We start from the raw sequence: 19,354 nt of genomic DNA on the forward strand, positions 1-19,354 counted from the left end.
CACACACACACACACACACACACACACACACACACACACACACACACACACACATTCCTCACACATCACTCTGTGTTAAGCCANGCTTCTTCCGCTGTCGATAATAAAAACCTTTACTAATTATTAATGTTATTAAATGGTCAGAGAGGGCTAAGCTCTGCTGCCTTATCCTCTTCTCAAAATTCTCAGAACAGTAAAGCAGGCCCTCGGTTGTGTGTGTGTGTGTGTGTGTGTGTGTGTGTGTGTGTGTGTGTGTGTGTGTGTGTGTGTGTGTGTGTGTGTGTGTGTGTGTGATGCAGATCCATTACTGAGGCATGCATCCCCATGTGAGTCCACTCAGCAGCTTGGGCGGAGATCATCTGCTGCCCTCCTCCACTTCTTCTCCACCCTGACCCCTAAATCCCAACATGTGATTGTCCCCTCCAGCTTTGCAGAGGGTGTCTTTGATGCCTCTGTGGACCCCCAGCGAGTTAATGTTTAAAAAGGCTAACTGGCCTTTAGCACTCACTCTGGATGAGGTGTAGCAGGGCATTTGTAGGGGGGGGTTGGGACCAAAGCTCCTCCTCTGTTTTCCAAAGGAGCTGGTCGGTAGTTCTGATGAAAGAAGAGGGCTCCGTCCCTGGGGGCCAACAGCACTCCGATCAATGTTTAATGGCCTGTGCTGCTGAGAGGGACAGCAACATGAGGGAGGTGATGAGAGAGGGCAGAGGAGGGGCTAAACGACCATCATGCCTCAGGAAACACACAGTGACAGGTGTGATTGTTTGGATGGCAGGATTAAGTCTCTCTTTTGTTTCAAAGCAGTCTGTCTGTGTTTCTTTTTCAGGTCCAGACGGCGTTTAAGTGTGCGTGCGTGCTGAGGGACACCATAAACCCTTACCTGCTCAGAAGAATGAAGGCAGACGTCAAGGACAACCTCTCCTTACCTGACAAAAATGAACAGGTATTCACCATAAGACATCTGAACCTGTTCTGTAGCATTGAACCACCTGGGGAGGTGTCTATCTGATTGGATGTGACTGTATATGCCACGTCTAAGGAGTATTTGATGAATGTGCATGGCCCTTGTAAGGTGAAGATAGCTAATAAAGTCCTGGTAAAGTAAAAGGAGCAGGTATTCATTAAGGTGGCTCGTCCGCGGTCTGTCCACTGACGCTGGTTGAGTCCTCAGTCCACTTCAGCTCATTAAGTCGGTCCCTCGGGACAGCAGAGGCTCCAAAAACACATCGCTTCCCTCTCACTTCTCTTCTCACACACTGCACTTCATCAAGGGCCTTTCAAGCTGATGTTTACTGCCTATTACACACTTTTACACTGCTTTGTGTTTGTGTGTGTGTGTCTAGGTTCTGTTCTGCAGATTAACAGAAGACCAGCGGGAGGTTTATCAAGGCTTCCTAGATTCCAAAGAGGTCTACCAAATACTTAACGGCGACATGCAGGTAAGACTGTTTGTTTCTGCTTTGTGTTGATCCGTGCTGCTTTATAACGACCAGAAGAGCAAAACTCTCGGTCAAGGAGAAGACTTCCTGGAACTAGACTTGCCTTATTCATTATTTAACCTCCTAACTGATTAATATCAGCTCAACTCTCTCTCTCTCTCTCGCTCACAGGTACTGGTGTGTATTTCTTATGCGCTCTTGTACACTTAAAAACACATCACCTTGAAGTGGCATCAGTGGAATGAATTCCTTTTTGCCCGGTACATTTTGTTAAACCCTTCAAGATGCTCTCTTTGAGAAAGCTGTGTTGTTGGTCTTCTCACATTAGTCCGCCCCGAGAGAGACTCGAACATTTATCACCACTGACCAAATGGACGTGGTTGGAGAGCCAGGGGTGACCACTGTAGATGTACACACACACACACACACACACACACACACACACACACACACACACACACACACACACACAACCATATTCACTGGTCACTCTCAGTCCATTAACCACCATTACTAATGCAGTGGCCGTTGGGCCTTCATCAAGAAACACAGGCTTTATTGTCCGTAAATAAATTATGTAACTAATTCCAGTATACTTAAGTAAATGTGTTTATTTGTTTAAAAGTGAAATGCTCTAAAATGCTGCATAGTTTTACACCTGCCGCCAATTATGTGTTCAAGAGAAAGAAACAAAATAGGATTTAAAAACCTTTTTTCCTGAGTATTATTATTGTATCCATTCTTTTATTTGTATTATTATTTCATTTCGGATTTGTCAACTGTTAATGTATGTACCTAGACGTGTTTATTTTTGAGATGTGTGCTTTGTGAATAATTTCTTAAAATGTAAATGAAAAAAAAATATATATTTTTCACTTTTGTGTGGTTTAGGTATTCTCAGGTTTGATAGCGCTCCGAAAGATCTGTAACCACCCCGACCTTTTCTCGGGAGGGCCCCGGATGTTGAGGGGAATCCCAGAGGAGCAGCTAACTAAGGAGGAACACTTTGGATATTGGAAACGCTCGGGCAAGCTGATCGTGGTGGAGTCGCTGCTGCGCCTCTGGTTCAAACAGGGCCACAAAGTGCTGCTCTTCACGCAGTCCAGACAGGTGAGGAACACACTGCTCTGACTTCCTGATTAGCAGCTAATAAATATGATGAATATTCAAGACTTGTTACTTCTTCCCTGCATCAAATGAAATGATTGATGTCTTTAATTCTCATATCCCTTGTATTTGTTGTTTCCGTATTTTTGTGTGTGAGAGAGAGAGAGAGAGAGAGAGAGAGAGAGAGAGAGAGAGAGAGAGAGAGAGAGAGAGAGAGCAGCTGTTGCAGTCAATACCAATGAGATTATACCTCAGAGGGAACCTGAGACCCTCCCTGTCGGTATCTCTGTCCATGTAATATTAATCTGCACTAATCCTTTTAGAGATAATCCAAACCTCAGTCCCTCTCTTCCTCTGTGTTTCTGCCGTCTCTATCTCCTTTTCCAGATGTTGCACATCTTTCAGGTATTTGTGACGGAGAATAACTACTCGTACCTGAAAATGGACGGCACGACTCCAATAGCTTCCCGACAGCCCCTCATCGCTCGCTACAACGAGGTAAGGCTTATCCCTAATGGCTCTAAGTGTTTCCCCTGAACATCCCGGCGCCCTGAGGGACAGCGTGTTTAGTGGAACCCTGCTCACCCTGAGGTGGAGACACTAATTGATGACAATCTGTTTTTCACACTGGATGTAGCTTTTTTTGTCCCTGTCTTGTGATAACATTTTTAAAATTGAACATGGAATAATAAAAAAAAAAACTCTAATTGTTTAAATTCATCTTAAAATGTATCAGTATTTTCTGAGTAATTCTTCAGGGAGAAACAAGTCACCAAAAGCCAAGTTCAGATTAAGCTATTTGATTCTTTTTTAATAGGGTTGAATATGAGGGGGCACTATTGTTATCAGATAAATTGTATGTACTAACGTAATTTATTTATATGATTATCATAAAATGAGTATAAAACTCTGGACATGATGTTCTTTAATCACTGACATTTTGTTTTACAGGACAAATCCATTTTTATCTTCTTGTTGACCACTAAAGTCGGAGGTCTGGGAGTCAATCTGACTGGAGCCAACCGAGTCATCATCTATGACCCAGACTGGAACCCAAGTACCGACACACAGGTGAGACACACACACACACATTTTTCTATTTTTGCTCACATTAATTGCAGCAAAAAAATACTCTGGCTGTGTGTTTCAGATTATTTACCTTTAACATTTTATTTTCATGTATTATGTAAGGCACGGGAGCGGGCGTGGAGGATCGGTCAGACACAGTCGGTGACGGTGTACAGACTGCTGACTGCCGGGACCATCGAGGAGAAAATCTACCACAGGTGCAGTTTGTCTTTTTATGTTTGCCCGTTAACATTTAGTACATATTATATTCAATCACAGGACGCGATAAAAAGAGTTCCCTGCATTTTGTGATTCCTCTAATGCACTTTTGTTATCTTTTCATTAAATTCACACACTCGTGAATATTGGTAACGACATGACTTATAGCCCACATCGCTGCTGTATTACTACCTGCACTATCACAGTTCTCTGTAATTGAAACACTTTCCTGCATTATTAAATGGCCAATGTAGGACTACTAAAGTGTTGCTCTGTTGGGTTTGGGTCTATAAAGTGCTTTCAAAAAGCAAGTTGAAAGAACGGCAGGGATGCTATTTTGATACCTACAGTAGTGCGGTTAACTAATTTTCTCATCCATCAGCCAAACTACTCTGTGATGACAGATGATCGGGGCTGCCTGCTGTGATAAAATAACAAATTAAACATAAGTATCTAATTGTGTTTCTTTATCTGTTCAGGCAAATCTTCAAACAGTTTCTGACCAACCGCGTTCTGAAGGACCCCAAACAAAGACGCTTCTTCAAGTCTAACGACATCTATGAGCTCTTCACCCTGACCGACCCTGATGGAGCTCAGGGAACAGAGACCAGTGCCATATTTGCTGGTTTGCATATTATTCCTGTTATTTGTCGATGTGGTTCTTACCAGGAAAACAAGTTATTGTCAAATGTTTAGATTATCAGAATTTCTTTTAAAAACTAAACCTGGAAGAATTCACTTAGCATGTTTTGTTTATCATTGTAATACAGGTACAGGTTCTGATGTCGTGGCACCTAAAAAACCTCAGAGGCCAAGGCCATCGCACAAAGTAAACCATAGACACTCCTCAGCTAACCAGAATGAAACCGGTGAGGACAACAGACACTCCGCAGGAAACAATTCTCTATGTATTACAAACTCTCCGGGTCAACCAAATGCCCCTACAGACAGTCGAAGAACAAACCAAAATGACCTCTATGTAGAAGATAATATTTCAGCAAAAACACAGGATACAGGACCAAATAACAGAGACGCAGCTCGCCAACACATAGACAGAGACTCTGCCCTCACCAGCCCACATAAGCACAGGGAAAAGAGGAAGCACTGCAGCTCAGGTTCGGATAAACACAAACATAAGAAGCGAAAGCACTCCAAGGATTCTCGGTTTGAAGGCCAACGCATCCCTCACCTGGTAAAGAATAAGACCTTTCAGAACGCAGACGATGATGGGGAGAAGCAATCTGATGATTACGTCCTGGCAAAGCTCTTCAAGAAATCTGGTAGGCTTTGTGGTGCACTAACCAGCTCTATCAGGCCCTTTTATAAAGTATTACAGAACAATAAGCTTCTTTGTTGACGTCCTCAGGTATCCACAGTGTGATGCAGCATGACACCATCATGGAGTCCTCCAACCCTGATTATGTTCTGGTGGAGGCAGAAGCCAACAGGGTGGCCAAAGATGCCCTAAGAGCGCTCAAAGTCTCTCGCCAGCAGTGCAGGCTGTCCTACAACAGACCCTCTCCTGCACCTGCCCCTGCACCTGCCAGGTACACAGAAGCACACTCCCACACCGGTGTTTAAAGATCAAATAATCGTATTAACAACACTGCTAATTTTTTCCTTTATTTGCTCTCTCAGGAAACGGTTTGGACAAAAGAATAATTCTCTCCTGGTTGCATCTTCGGCTAAATCCGTCCCTAATCCTGGCAAATGCAAGGTAACAGAAGTGAAATATATACAATATAGAAATGACAGTTATTTTGCATTTGTAATACCATGTTGTGTTTCTCTCTTTAGGATGCTGCTATTGTGAAGAAGTCTTTGATAAAGAAGCCCGGTGCAGGAGCCCTCTTCAGTGGGGACGGCTTGGAAGGTGACTCAAACTCCACCCCGCTCTCCTCCTCCTCCCTGCTGGCCAAGATGAAAGCCCGCAATCATCTCAGCGTGCCCTGCAGCCAAAGAGAAGACGCCGAAGAAGAGGAGGAGGAGGAGGGCTCGGCCGCTCCAGGAACAAGCCTCCCCCCGGCTCCGCCCACAGAGCACGACGAGCTGTTGGTGGATGTGCGGAACTTCATAGCCTTCCAGGCCAATGTGGACGGAGAGGCCACCACACAGGAAGTGCTGGAGTATTTCAAACCGAGACTGACAGAGAAACAGGCGCCCGTCTTCAGAGAGCTGCTCAGGAGCATCTGTGACTTCCACAGGAGAACCGGTCAGGAGGGCCTGTGGAGACTGAAGGAGCGCTTTCGCTGAGGGAAGAAGAAAGACTGAGCTGTGATGCATATTTTAGGAACGGTCAGCAATGAGTCCGTAGAGATCAAGCCCAGAATATCTTTTGGTTTATTTGTTTTTCATTACAATTTGTTTTAGTCGAATTGAAATGTCTGTCTGGCAAAATATACATCACTCAAACTGGATCCAAAAGGGGATTTTTACACTATTATATTTTGTTTTGGGGACACTATGTTGTAGGGAAAGATATGTTACTGTATGCAATGTAAGCTAATGTTGGAGAAGCTTGTAAACATAAACCATTACCATTTCATCATCAGTTCAACAACGTGTTAAATGAGTGCTGCAATGTGAGTCGGTTTGAGATTTGTGCTTGTTTACAAATAATTGTTGTCCTGATAATACTTGAATACTTTGTTTTTATATCAGCCTAAAAGTTAAAACTATTTTGCCTCGAGTTATTATTTACTGTGAGAAATATGTTTGCTCTCAAATTCTCTGTTGATCAACGGTCTCACTTGTGCCATATTTTGTAATATAATGCGGGAGTGTGTCATTTTGTAAATGTGACCTAATCATTGTAGGTTCTGGTAGATTTTGTAATTACTGACTTTTCTTAACTGTTCAAGAAAATCTAAGTTATAGTCAAATAACCTCCAATTAATTGGGGGAAGAATTTAGCTGCATTGTTTTATAAATTGAAATAGGCAAGGAATGCACTGTTTTGCATTTACCCTGTGAAATAAACCTCTGAAGCTGCTTGTTGTTTCCAGTTTGGTTATCAACATTGGAATAAAAAAGACATCAATTATGTTAAACGATTTTTGAGTTTTGTGGGAATATTGTTGTCAATATGGACCTTTTTATTTAATTTGATATTTCAAAGTTCAACAGTATTTAAGATCACTGTCTCAGTTAGACCATTAAGGATTTTGATTTGCGTGCAGAGCTGACCAAGGTATTGAAATTAAATAACTGTCGAAAGTATGTAAACATGGGATTTGAAATCTGCCAAATCTAGTTACATTTCACTTGTAAAATTGTTTCTAACCAACGAAGATAAGTGTAATTTCATTTAGTCACTTAAGCCCCCATCACAGGAGGAGAGGAAGCCGCTGACAGGAAGCACACACACATCCCCACACACACACACACACACTAATTCAGGCCTCTGCTCTCGTCAGACTTGTCTAGATCAAATATTGGGATAAAGTTATCAACCGTTATTTGATTTCAATTTTCTCCACGCACCTCACTGAGGTCATAATAACAACTTTATTTTCAGTGGTGCATAAATTAATTACGCGCATTTAATAACTAAAATATCATTATATTCCCCCTTTAATAACATAAACGCTGCACGCCAGGGAAACCCTTAATAGCGCGGGGCCCTGTAACTGGCCATTATCCGCCTGTAATGATATTACAGAACCAATTACGCGCCATTAGAAGGGATTTTCTGCACTTTATGTGGTTTAGTCCAATCCCGCACTCCTCTTCTAAATTTCAGCTGCTTCTCGAAGCCTCATTTTGCCTCCACCTCAGAGACGCATGGCGTCTGCGCTCTGCCGTCCCAGATGCGCTTTAAAACTAATTGAAAGGGTCCCGGAGCAGATCATTTATCTGAGGAAGCGAAATAAATCGCAGGACCCCTTGCTGTGAACAAAATCAAAAATTTGGCCTTGTGAGTGTTCTACATGCGCAAACCCTTGTAAAGTGGACCCCCTAACACACCCTGACGAGCAATTAACCCACCCGACAGTCAATCTAAAACCCAAAAGCAGTCATCCTCCTTTTTTTAATATATGAAAGAACCAAATAAAAAAGTGCAGCGCGTATGTGTGCATGTTTATGGTTAGGGAATATGCTTGACTCTGGAATAACAATCACTTGTGATGAATTTTGTTGGCACAATAGCAGAGCTGCCGTTTGCCACCCTGGGTATAACTCCCTCTCTCCCTTTCTATATTTCTCTGACACACATATGCACACACGCACACGCACACACCAGGGGTTGGGGGTGAGAGAGACAAAGCCCTGATAATCCGATTAGGACCAATTAGGCGTGAGATTCTGCGACACTAGCTGAAAGCCTTAACACTCTGTAGACAGTTATACAGTTATAGAGACATCTGGACACTCCCAGAGCGAGAGAGAGGTGTGTGTGTGTGTGTGTGTGTGTGTGTGTGTGTGTGTGTGTGTGTGTGTGTGTGTGTGTGTGTGAGAGAGAGAGAGAGAGAGAGAGAGAGAGAGAGAGAGAGAGAGAGAGAGAGAGAGAGAGAGAGAGAGAGAGAGAGCACGCAAGAGAGAGAGAGAGAGAGAGAGAGAGAGAGAGAGAGAAAGAGAGAGAGAGAGATGTGGACACTCCCAGTCTGAGTCAGTGGAGGTGCAGCAGCCACTTCTCTCCAGAGCTGGAACTCACTCACATCAGCATCCTCTCTGCAGGTATAGATGCTCATCTCACCCCAACTTTGAATCTTCCCAAGTCTCCACCTCTTTTTTAAGGACGACTTCATGTGTCCGATTTTTCCAGCACAGATCTGTGTTGCACAGTAGCGGCTGAAGGAGATCCGACGCTTTTGGCTGAAACTTTTGTCTCTGTTCCAGGTTTAGTTTCGCCGCTCGGAGACGCGCCAGGATGTTCTACTTTCACTGTCCGCCACAGCTGGACGGAGAGTGCTGTCGCACCAATACATGTGAGTTGACTCTATTGCGTTTTATTACAGCGACCTTTAGTTGATTTCATACAGCTGCGAGTTATTTCAAGTGTCTCTATCAATGCGTGTTGGAAAAGTTTGTGATGTTCAGGCTGCGTAATTATGCGCACAAAGTGTGTGTGTTGTTATTGTTGGAGAGGACCGAGAGTAGGCCTGAGCTAATGTTTGTATTTGTATTTTTATGATCTTCTTTAATTAATCATATTTTTTAAATAAAAGTAATTTTTTATGAATTGGTAGTTTCAAAGATTTCTAGATTGATCGATCTAATCGCACAAACAGTATTCTTCATCTTCCTAACGTAAACTTGAAAGGGTTGGCTTGGCTGCTTAATATTTTTCTATTTACCACAATTTCAAATGAGAATATCAAGGATTTAGTCAGATTTTCCCTCTGCTATGTCAATCTGCAGGCTGTTTTGGTGAAAGCGCTGGTGGTTTGGCCCCGGGGCAGAGGGGGCGTTTTGTCCCGGGCACAGATGTTAGGTGTCATGGCTCTTAGTCCGTCATGGTTCCCCTCAGACATCCAACATCAATGTTTCATGCAACTAATGGAAATACAAAATGTGCCAAAGATCTGGTCTGCTTAGGCCAAGTATTATTTAGCCTGTATTTCTTTTTTATGCAGTTCATTTTTTGGGTATTATCCAAGTTCTCTTGTTAACAGACTAACTGAATTATTTAAAAAGAAAGGTGCAATTGTCAAACTAATTGTATTGGCTGAACTCTCTCGAATACACTTTTTTTTTCTTTTTACAGTGAATTCAAGCAGCTTTGGTAACCACGCCCCGGCTGATTTTGATGATGGATTTTTGCGTAGAAAACAGCGCAGAAACAGAACTACTTTCACTTTGCAACAGGTAAGAATTTTCCACCACAAAAATATCCTTATTAAGAAATACATGGAACTTTACTGAGAGCCAAACTAGCATGCAGCACTATGATAAAAAGTAAAAGTAGAAAAATAATAAATCACTTGGGCAAAGTTTACAAAAATTAAGGACCTTTGCAGAGAGTTGTGTTTTCCAGACAGTTATTATAGAAACTAAAATAAGACTTTTATAATGTGTCAATGCGAGATCAACTTTAAATAAATGAATAACACTGATTCACATTTATTATTGATACAAAATTCAAATTGAGGAAATCACTTTAGCCAATATTTTGTCCTTAGGAAGGGCATACGTGGTCATAAGTGCAAATGGCCCTTTCTTTGCATGCAGTCAATATGATATAAATCCAATATTTAGTCCTATTTTAAGATAAACCTCTTTCATCCAAAAAGCGATTTCATTTTTACAAGCATCTATCTGCTGCTGATTATAACATTAAAGAAAAATAAGGGGAAAAAAGAAAACTACAAATGCATCAGTTTAAAAAAAAAACGTCTTCAAAGTAATATTTACCATGGTGTTTTGTGTTTGTGCAGTTGGAGGCTTTGGAGGCCGTGTTCTCACAGACTCACTACCCGGACGTGTTCACCCGGGAGGAGCTGGCCATGAAGATCAACCTGACGGAGGCCAGGGTGCAGGTAGGCAGCAGCAGCGTGATGTGTCCTGGGCACGTTTGACCATGCAAGAGAGGGTAAATTAAGCCACTCTGTCATTCCGGCGATGCACTTTAATAACATCAACATAATGGTGAATATTAGATTAGCTTGATTAATCGGTCATTCATAATTAACCAGCGATAATGTTCCTCGCTAATTTGTCCGCGTCTCAAAGGTAGGAATACATCATCCATGCAGATCCTTTTCCAGTTACGCAGACAGAAAACGATAAACGCTGTAAAAAAAAAAGAGGGCAAAGCCTGCAGCCTTCAAATCTCTCTCTTTCTCTGTCACACACACATTAAAACACAAACACCTTTAAATTTGTCAATTTATATTCCGGTCCTGCCCTGCACATATGCGCGGTTATAAACTTGGCCAGATGTAATTAAGTTATGTGTCCTGTATGTAATTTCCCGCATTCCAGATTTGCTTTTGGGTTTTGTTGTGCGCACAGATCTAATTGTGGGAAATATAATAGTTTGCCTTTGGTTCCCCAGGGTCATCTTACTATCGCTTAAACCCAATGTCGGGGTTGATAATGGAATCCAGCGCTGTAAATTAGGGATTGTAAACAAATTATTCCCCTCCTAATCCGATTACCACATTCCTATTATTAAATCTGAACATGAATCCACCGCAGTATGCAGGGATATTAAACTTACATTATTATTAGAAAATAAATTTCCTTTCTGTTGTAGTGCTATTGCCCCCCTTTTTGTAAAGTGTCAATGGGCCTCCCCCGCATTAAGAGCACGCTGCAAATTGAGATTAATGGAGCAATTATAGCCTATTCAGAGACGGGTGTGTGTGTGGGGGGGCGCGACTTCTAGCTGGAAGGTGCAGGGGTGAGATAAGTCCATTGGTTGTATTGTTGTCCTGCCACCAACATGTTGTCCATTCTTTATGCCGAATGAATGCATGTGTTTTGTTTGGCTGTTGACATCATTTGTACCTCTGGTACAATAGGAGGGATGCAGAGTACATGCACACCGACGCTAACCTCAATTCACACATCATGATTAATGCCTGCTAGAACCAAGTCCTAATCGAATCTGATGTTGTCAAACAATCACTAAATAGGGAAATAAACGACTTCATCATAGCTGCCTCTCTCTCGGGCAGCACAACTGTCAGTGGGAAGTCATTAAAATATGATAATGAAAAATTGCTCAATTAAATGTTGTTATAGGCAGTGACCTTCATTCGATTAAGATACTAGAAGTTGGTTATTTCTCAGCTGTGTGGATGGGAAGTTTTGGGATAAGTTGCACACTGTGGGAAATTAGAGCGCTTGTGTGACACATTCAAACCCATCCTGAAAAACATTTACAATTGGTGTGCTTAAGTTTGTATTGGTTTATCTGCGATATGCCAAAAATATTTTACAAGAGAAATTAAGAACTTGATAAGAATCAATTGACCATGAGTATAAAGCTGCCTTCAATAAATAAACTAAATGGATGCTAATATGTCAGGAGTAGCAGCCAATTTCCAGTTTTAATTGGTGATTTAATTTAATTGTCTTTCTTTTTGTAATGCAGGTTTGGTTTCAGAACCGCAGAGCAAAGTGGAGGAAGACAGAGCGAGGGAGCGCAGACCCTGAAGGAGGAAAAGAGCAGATGAGTGACGGCACTCCTCCATCTCGCATCAACTCTCAGTCCCCTGTGGACCACGGCAGAAAGCAGAAAGACCCGCTGGAGATGCAGCAGAGGTGAGACAATACAGATATATCATTCTTGTAGCTGTTGTAAAACAGTATCATACTAGTGGCAGAAAGCTTCTTATGTCCCAAATTTGCAGGCTGGTTAATTTGAATGATGGAAATAAATAAGAGGCAATATCCTTTCCTTTAAAAACTAAAACCAAGAAACACTAACGACCATCTACTTAATTTCTGTAAATTAAACTGTCCCACTAATTTGATAAAGAAACAACCAAAGCAGAGTAAGGCGGCTCTGCCGTGCATGTTGTAGTAAGATAAAAGTTATAAAATAGTTGCAAAAAAATCCTAGAAATGTATGTGTATTAATAGAATAATTTGTCAATTCTTTTTCTTCACAAGATAATTTAAAATAGTATGCCTTTTTTTCCCAGTATGAACAGGACAGTGGGTCCAAGTGGTCCGTTCTTCCCATCTTGTATACCAGGCACACTCCTGAACTCTGCCACCTACGCCCAGGCCCTCTCACAGGTCGCCACACTGAAAGGTAAATATGATTCTCATTAATTTTTCAATGGTGATAATTAAGATGTGATGAGGAAAATCTGGTTTCCAGGAGTCTCACCACAAGTCCCACTTTGGTTGTTTTTCAGGTAATGGCTTATGCTCCTGCTGTGTCTCTGACCCCATGGGCTTGTCCTTCCTGCCGCCCTACGGTTGTCAGGGAAACCGCACAGCCAGTGTAGCCGCCCTGCGAATGAAGGCCCGCGAGCACTCGGAGGCTGTGCTGCAGTCTGCCAACCTGCTCAGTGCGGCGAACGGGGGGCCCGGGGCCGGCATGGGGGTCCTGTCTGGAGTCGGCATGGGCTCAGCTGGGCTGGCGAGGCCCACAGTGGGTCCCCCCATCGAGGTGCCCGTCGCTCTGGGGAGAGGGGGGGAAGGCTCCAGTCCCAGCCCGGCCACCAAGGTCCTGTCCCTGGGCAGCAGTCCGGACAAACACCCTCACTGCTCCAAGGAACCACTGGAAAAAAAGTGAAGCACTGAACATTAACGTGGATGAACTGATACTCTAAATCTGTGTGACCGTGCCTGTTATTACTACGTTCCTATGAGCAACGAAGCACAACTACTGACCGACTCCAGAAATTGTCTGGGAGACTTTACTGATATCACAATGTATGGATGCAACATTAAAATATTTATTTGACAGTAAATTATTATTGTTTGTGAGAAATGCTGAATATTTGGGGCCTTATTAACCCCACAGAAGCACAATGTGGTTTTGGATCTATCTGTCTTCACAAACTCTTGGACCCTATTTGCTGGACTAAGATAGATACATGTGTGAAACAGAACCTGTTTGATAATGTGAATTCAAGTAATCCTAATACAGATCCTCTTCTTTTCATGAAGAGGACAGATGCTTACATTGTGAATGTTGATGCATGTAAACTGTAAGTACAGAGCTGATGACAGGGAGGACCTTTTGGAGAATTTTGGCAATATAATGTTTATGCCATCAGGTCATTTATGGGCTCAAACAATCTCTTATTCTTTTGATTTTAAAGTGAAAGTGCACTTTATTATTCAGCCACTTTTTAGTGTAAATGTGTACATGTGCCAGAATACAGTATGTCCATGTGTGAACCCCAGGCAGGCAGATGCAGTGACGGAGCGCTCAGATAGCACATCTGTAGCGCCAGCAGACAGGGAGCACACCCGTCCTGTTGTGACATGTTCTTTAAAACAATTAAAGATGTAGTCGCTCATGTTCCTCTCCTGTTGCCTCTCGCTCCAGCCATCTGTTCTGATACATTATTTATCAGTTTCCCTTAAAGCTGGGAGAGGAGAGCAATCGTGACTCTTATTATTTATTTACTTTTAGGAACGCTCACCCTCTTTCTCTTCCTCCCACTCTGAGCCTTTTTTTTTATTCACCCAATTAAACATGAAATATGCTATTTATCAGTGTTGAATTTGCATTTTTAAAAACATTACACCACGCCTATCCAAACTGAATTTTTCACAGGAAATACATTTGATTGTTCCTAAATATTGATTCTTGACTTAAGAATCAGCTGATCTCATTGCAAATACTTAACCGCAGAGCACACAAGCAGCAGTTGGGCTGATTCAATTTGCGTCCTTGAGGATTTTCAGGAAATTACTTTTGATAGTCAATAACACAATTAAGTAAACTACACACACATTATCATGAATAATTGATAAGAAATTATGTATTACCATGAAGTACTGGTTCAATAATTGATGAGGCGACACCCTGGTGACATAGAAGAGCGAGATAATGTCAGAAGTCGTGCCAGGTTGTACACAGAGCACTAACATCCTCTTTTTTCTTTCACGACGTTATGTGTGCATGTTGTAAATACCCTTAAATACTCCAATAAAGTGACACTTTCACTGACTGTGAGTCACCTTCTTGCGACAATTACACTTTTTAAGATTTGATGGGATTTTAATTTTACTGGGAGACTATATTTTTCTACAAAAATACACAATACTACTAATACATTTCTGCTGTTGAGACAGAAATGTCCAAATGCTGTAAGAATTCAGTTTCAAAATCAGAACCTATTGTAGCCTATTTTTTTATATTTGGTAGCATAACATGAGATAGCAGGTGCTGTGTTGTATCTACCCATGCCACAAATAATATTAGCAAAAACATCATGTCCTAATATAATGATTTAGCCTTAAGAAAGCACCAGAGAAAATATGTTAAGCCCCCTGACATGGCAGCTAATGATAACACAATATCCTTATATAAATAAGCTCTTTTTACAAAAAAAAAAACAATATTGAAGAAGGAATCCAGCCAACTCATTCAAAAGACGAGAAAAACACATTCAATCCCTCCACAATTGAATACAGTAGTTGTGGAATTTAATCATTAGCCAAAACAAAGGATGCTGAAGTTATAATGACTCCGATCATCATTAAGTTCTGCATGGGGCCCATAATTCACTGCTTTAATATTTCATAAACAAGTCAAGTTGGTGTTGACATTCAGCTGTGCATGTGGCATCATTGATAATTTTCTGTCACCTAAAAAAAGTCCCGAGGCGGTTTTGTGGAGCATTGTTATATCAAATTAGCTGGAGAGCGGCCAGAAAAGCAGACAAACATGGTGAATATGGGGGACAGCAGTTGAACTCTGTTCTTACAGTGCAGTTAATGGGCTTCTTTTGTTGCAGTAATGAAATATTTTGCAAGGATGTGGGGAGATATGTCCTGAAACAGGGAGACGTTGTGCACATGCATCCTTCCCCAGACAATAAAAAGCGTACAGAAAGCGACAGTATTTTTTAAGAAAGAATGGCACATACATAACATTATTTTGCTTGACATTGGGTGCAACACCTACATCTTCACTTTTCGAGGATTCCAAAATCAAACTTAAAGTGCATACAACTGAAGGGCCAAAAACAGCCTACTCCAGAAACATCTCTGCTTTTCATTCCTGTAGCAGACCTGATCAATAACCCAATCAATTAGAATCAATTAAGCTCAGGTCTGAACGGAGATAATACAAACAAAGCATATCTTAATGCAGCTAGTAATGTGCCTGTCTGCTGTCTGCCACATAACAGTCCACTCCCCCTTACTCAGCATGGGGAAGAGCATCCTCAGCGATTCTGATCAATGCTTACAGTCCTCTCTGGCTTCACATTACAAATATTTTCGAACAAAGTTGGAGAGTTGCACTGTGCAAAGACTGGATATATGTATATAAAAAATAAATGTCAGTACAGTCTGTATAGGAATTGAACACCTGTTCTCAGTCTGTCCACTAGAGGGACTTAGGGAGCAGGAAACTTGTCCAGACACTACACCAGCCTTCATTTTAAACTTCAGTTGGTAAATTGATCATTTTAGATTAACACACACTGAGTAATATTTGCTGAGGGACGTTTTTGTCAATTTAATTTTACTAATCAAAAACATTTTTTAACAAGTGCTGAGTATTGAAGGCCCATCAGTATGTAGCAAAACAAAACAATAGAGCAGCAAGTAGCAAATCTGAATAAGGATGTTTCATATCTGTTAGGCTGATTATCTCATCAACATGAAGGAAATGTAGACATGGATGTTACTGATTGACAAAGATGCCAACGTGGAGAGAATATGGTGGATGAGTTGGTGGAGGTTGTTTAGAGGGGAGGAAAGAGATTAGTTAAAAAGGGATTACCTCAGCCTTTTCTCAAAATTTAGTATGCAAAACCATCTGTGTGTGTGTGTGTGTGTGTGTGTGTGTGTGTGTGTGTGTGTGTGTGTGTGTGTGTGTGTGTGTGTGTGTGTGTGTTCACATGGAGGAGTGTGACTCCATTAAGGCCCATGTGTGTGTGTCCATCATCCCGCCAGGCTGGCCCTGCACCCGCCAAGAATCCCAGGAAACTATCTGCTACAGCAATCTCCTATTATAGCAGCGGCCTGAAGGAGGGGAGGAAGGTGGGGGAGGGGGAAGGGGGAGGGACAGTTCCTCCCCTTATGGCCTCTTCAGCTGGAGGGTGAGTGAGGCTGTAGTCAGGGAGATTACACATCCATACTTTAAGTACCTTAATAAGTGTGTGTTCAAATTAATGTTGAAATGAGGCCCTCATATACGTGTCATTAAATAAAACCTCTTTAAAAAGGAAATTCATTTAAAAAGTATTCTTTGGTTATTTGGTCTTACAGTCTATAGCGGGCTGCATTCAGGTCTATGGTTTCCAGGAGCCACTTGTTGACACTCCTTATAGTACATGTTAATTCCATTCAAGGAAGAGGGTGAAACTCTAGTGTGGGGCAAATAAGTTATTTATATCTCCCAGAGGGGCACCCAAACTAAACCCACCCACAATAATAACACACCTTTAGGAAATTCGTTTTTTCTCCCGGTTTGGACCACACAACCTCCTAGGTCAGTTGTAACACTTTCCTACTTTGTGACAGTTAGCTCCAGCTGTTAGACGTGAGTTAGCTGTCCAGATTTATAAATAGTTGAAAGGCTGTTTGTTTCATCCGTCGACACTCGACACCAAAGGATCTCACAGACCTGCATGCAAGCTCAAGCCGTCATTCTGTCCCCCCATGGTGGACTCTCTCTCTGGGACTACTCCTCTATTTCTGTCTGGTCTACAGGCCCGGGGCCCGCTGCTGGCCTCTGGTCAGATGCTAAAAGACCGGACTGTGGAGTACATAGAGGTTTTTGCTTTGGATTGTTGTCAATAGAAAGAGACAGAAAGGATCAGAGGACAGGATCAGACAAGCAAAGGCTTTTCTGGAAGCATTCTTAGGAGTCTACAATAAACCCAAATTATGGATAATAAAACTGGAAGGTAAGACAAAGCCCATTTTACATTGTTGTCATGGTCAAGGAGGAACACGTTAAAAATGTTTAAAAAGCCTAGGTATATACTTGATATACCATGCATTCATTTTCAGTGAATTTAGGTGTAATGGTGGGCATTTTCCTGCAAATAAATACATGAAAACATATGCAGAATTATCTGACTTAATCTACAACGATATGTATATATTCGGTAAAAAAGGTATTGACTGACTTACATTTATAAACATTTAGTCACCTCCTTTCTAATCTCAGATTTGAAAGGTCTGCTGCTTTCCATTTGGGCCACAGTCCCTTTGGTGTCAGGTTTTAGAGTTAGAGGCCCGTCACTGGACACAAATAAACCTGTCACAATTACCAGAAATTACCTGACAGTTTGGCATTACATTTTTGTTGCAAAAACGGATTAAATTAAGGGCAGTTATCATAATTGCGCATTATTTTTTAGTGCTACTCTCTAATGTTTGAGTGATTCTGTGTGCTAATTGTTTTGTTAAGTGCTTACAATGAATTGAAGGAAGATGCTAAGAGTCAAAATACCTGCCCTTACCTTAGTTGCTGTTGATTTTGTGCTTTAGGAGAAAGATGGTGCATGATATTTTTAAACTTCCTTTCATTTCTGCACCAGTTTTGTTTGATAGTGACTTGGCCGGGCAGTACAGCAGTGCAGTGTGTAGCGGTTCTGTAGATGCTTTCGAGATGGATGGAGTCCAGTTCAGAAGATATTAATGAACTCCTGGATATTCTGAGCAAGGTGAAAGCTGCCTGACAGCTGCAGTAAATTTACCCAGAACATACCCATGACGTTACCTTGTTGCACCTTAATGGGTGAACATTTTATTTTAAAAGCACCGCACCACAAGGGACGTCTGCAGTTTGAGGAATATAATATGGTCCCAAGCTGGAAGATAGAAATATTCTGTTATACTTAACCATGAGGCTTTTTTTGCTAAGTATATTTTGCATTATAAACACTTACATTACATTTTAGTTTGAAGGCAAATCCACAAGCAATGTAGTTGCCAGCTTATTGGTAATGTGTGAGAGTAACAAAGCTAAGAAAAGCCATTGCGTCAACAGATAGAAATATGTCACAACCTTCATATGCACGGCCTTGTTTGTTTTATATTATGGATATAGGAAAAAACAGATATTCATGAAAAAAATGTTTGGACAGAAATAACCACTAACCTATTAACTCTGCTAATTGTTTTACGCTTTATACACTTTTTTTTATTTATATATTTTGGTAATGATAAGAGCAATTCTATGCAATCTGCTTTACACCTGCTCTGTGGTAAAAACAAAGAGGTTTGACTTCAATTGACTGGTCATAACTAGGACTCTTTCAATGAAGGACTCTTTCAATTAAACCAATGTCAATATCTAGCTTTTTATTCTAAAGGTAAAACACCAACAAAAAATATATGTGTGTGTTGTATTGACGTTTGTACGGACGCATCCTGCTTTCTCAGAATAACTCGCGTGAAGTTGCCATCACTGTGCCTAGCAACAGTGTAGTCTTATTCACAACATGTCTCTAAAGGTCATGGTGATTGAGTGAAAGGATTTACAGGGCTGTTTTGAGAGCCACATACAGTACATTGCTGCCTAATGCAAAGGGAGAAAGCTTCTTATCAGGGTCAACTATAATAAAATAAGCACCCCAACAAACGAGTTACAGCTTGTAAAATGATCCCGCTTAAGAAAAAACATGTATACCCAGGCTTTGGATCGGGTTGAAATACATTACACACGCACATCATGCAAACACAATTTTAAAACACTTTCTATGAAAGGTTATGTGAGTGCATGTCCAGGCTAATTCTCCTTCCTTTTCTCCTCTAGGAAAAGAACAAATTCCAGGATTTTTTTGGGACAGAGGCCATCTAAAAAGGCACAATGACTTAGGAGCTACTAGCTGTCCAACATAAAAACCCTGACAAAGAGGTCCCAAACTTAGGGTCCTGTAGCTCAAGCAGCAGGCGGAGTGAATCATTTCAAGGTCGGT

The 19,354-nt window shown here is 41.5% G+C and overlaps 2 protein-coding genes and 1 long non-coding RNA gene across 3 annotated transcripts in view; 2 read left to right on the forward strand and 1 right to left on the reverse strand.

Annotated features, from left to right (window-relative positions):
- The window catches only part of ercc6 (excision repair cross-complementation group 6), a 15,507-nt gene extending 8,683 nt beyond the window's left edge, over positions 1 to 6,824 (forward strand). The window contains exons 12-22 of the mRNA XM_010790950.1: positions 827 to 943; positions 1,344 to 1,439; positions 2,331 to 2,549; positions 2,934 to 3,044; positions 3,498 to 3,617; positions 3,738 to 3,832; positions 4,313 to 4,458; positions 4,604 to 5,113; positions 5,200 to 5,380; positions 5,472 to 5,550; positions 5,631 to 6,824. Of these exons, the coding sequence (XP_010789252.1) occupies positions 827 to 943; positions 1,344 to 1,439; positions 2,331 to 2,549; positions 2,934 to 3,044; positions 3,498 to 3,617; positions 3,738 to 3,832; positions 4,313 to 4,458; positions 4,604 to 5,113; positions 5,200 to 5,380; positions 5,472 to 5,550; positions 5,631 to 6,086 (2,130 nt within the window). The 3' untranslated portion in view covers positions 6,087 to 6,824. The remainder of the gene's footprint in view (positions 1 to 826; positions 944 to 1,343; positions 1,440 to 2,330; positions 2,550 to 2,933; positions 3,045 to 3,497; positions 3,618 to 3,737; positions 3,833 to 4,312; positions 4,459 to 4,603; positions 5,114 to 5,199; positions 5,381 to 5,471; positions 5,551 to 5,630) is intronic.
- Positions 6,825 to 8,452: 1,628 nt separating this feature from the next.
- On the forward strand, positions 8,453 to 13,029 carry drgx (dorsal root ganglia homeobox). Its single transcript, XM_010790959.1, has 7 exons — positions 8,453 to 8,510; positions 8,673 to 8,761; positions 9,541 to 9,641; positions 10,211 to 10,312; positions 11,875 to 12,044; positions 12,428 to 12,540; positions 12,647 to 13,029. Exons 2-7 carry the CDS (start codon positions 8,704 to 8,706, stop codon positions 13,027 to 13,029), a joined length of 927 nt encoding a protein of 308 aa, XP_010789261.1. The 5' UTR covers positions 8,453 to 8,510; positions 8,673 to 8,703.
- LOC104962519 (uncharacterized) lies at positions 11,675 to 12,673 on the reverse strand. The gene is made up of 2 exons (XR_800214.1): positions 12,619 to 12,673; positions 11,675 to 12,533 (listed from the first exon to the last, which is right to left on the reverse strand). It is a non-coding gene; the product is annotated as an uncharacterized lncRNA (long non-coding RNA).
- Positions 13,030 to 19,354: the final 6,325 nt, after the last annotated feature.

Source organism: Notothenia coriiceps, unplaced genomic scaffold, assembly GCF_000735185.1.
Source record: "Notothenia coriiceps isolate Sejong01 unplaced genomic scaffold, NC01 NC01_scaffold00034934, whole genome shotgun sequence".
NCBI lineage: Eukaryota > Metazoa > Chordata > Actinopteri > Perciformes > Nototheniidae > Notothenia > Notothenia coriiceps.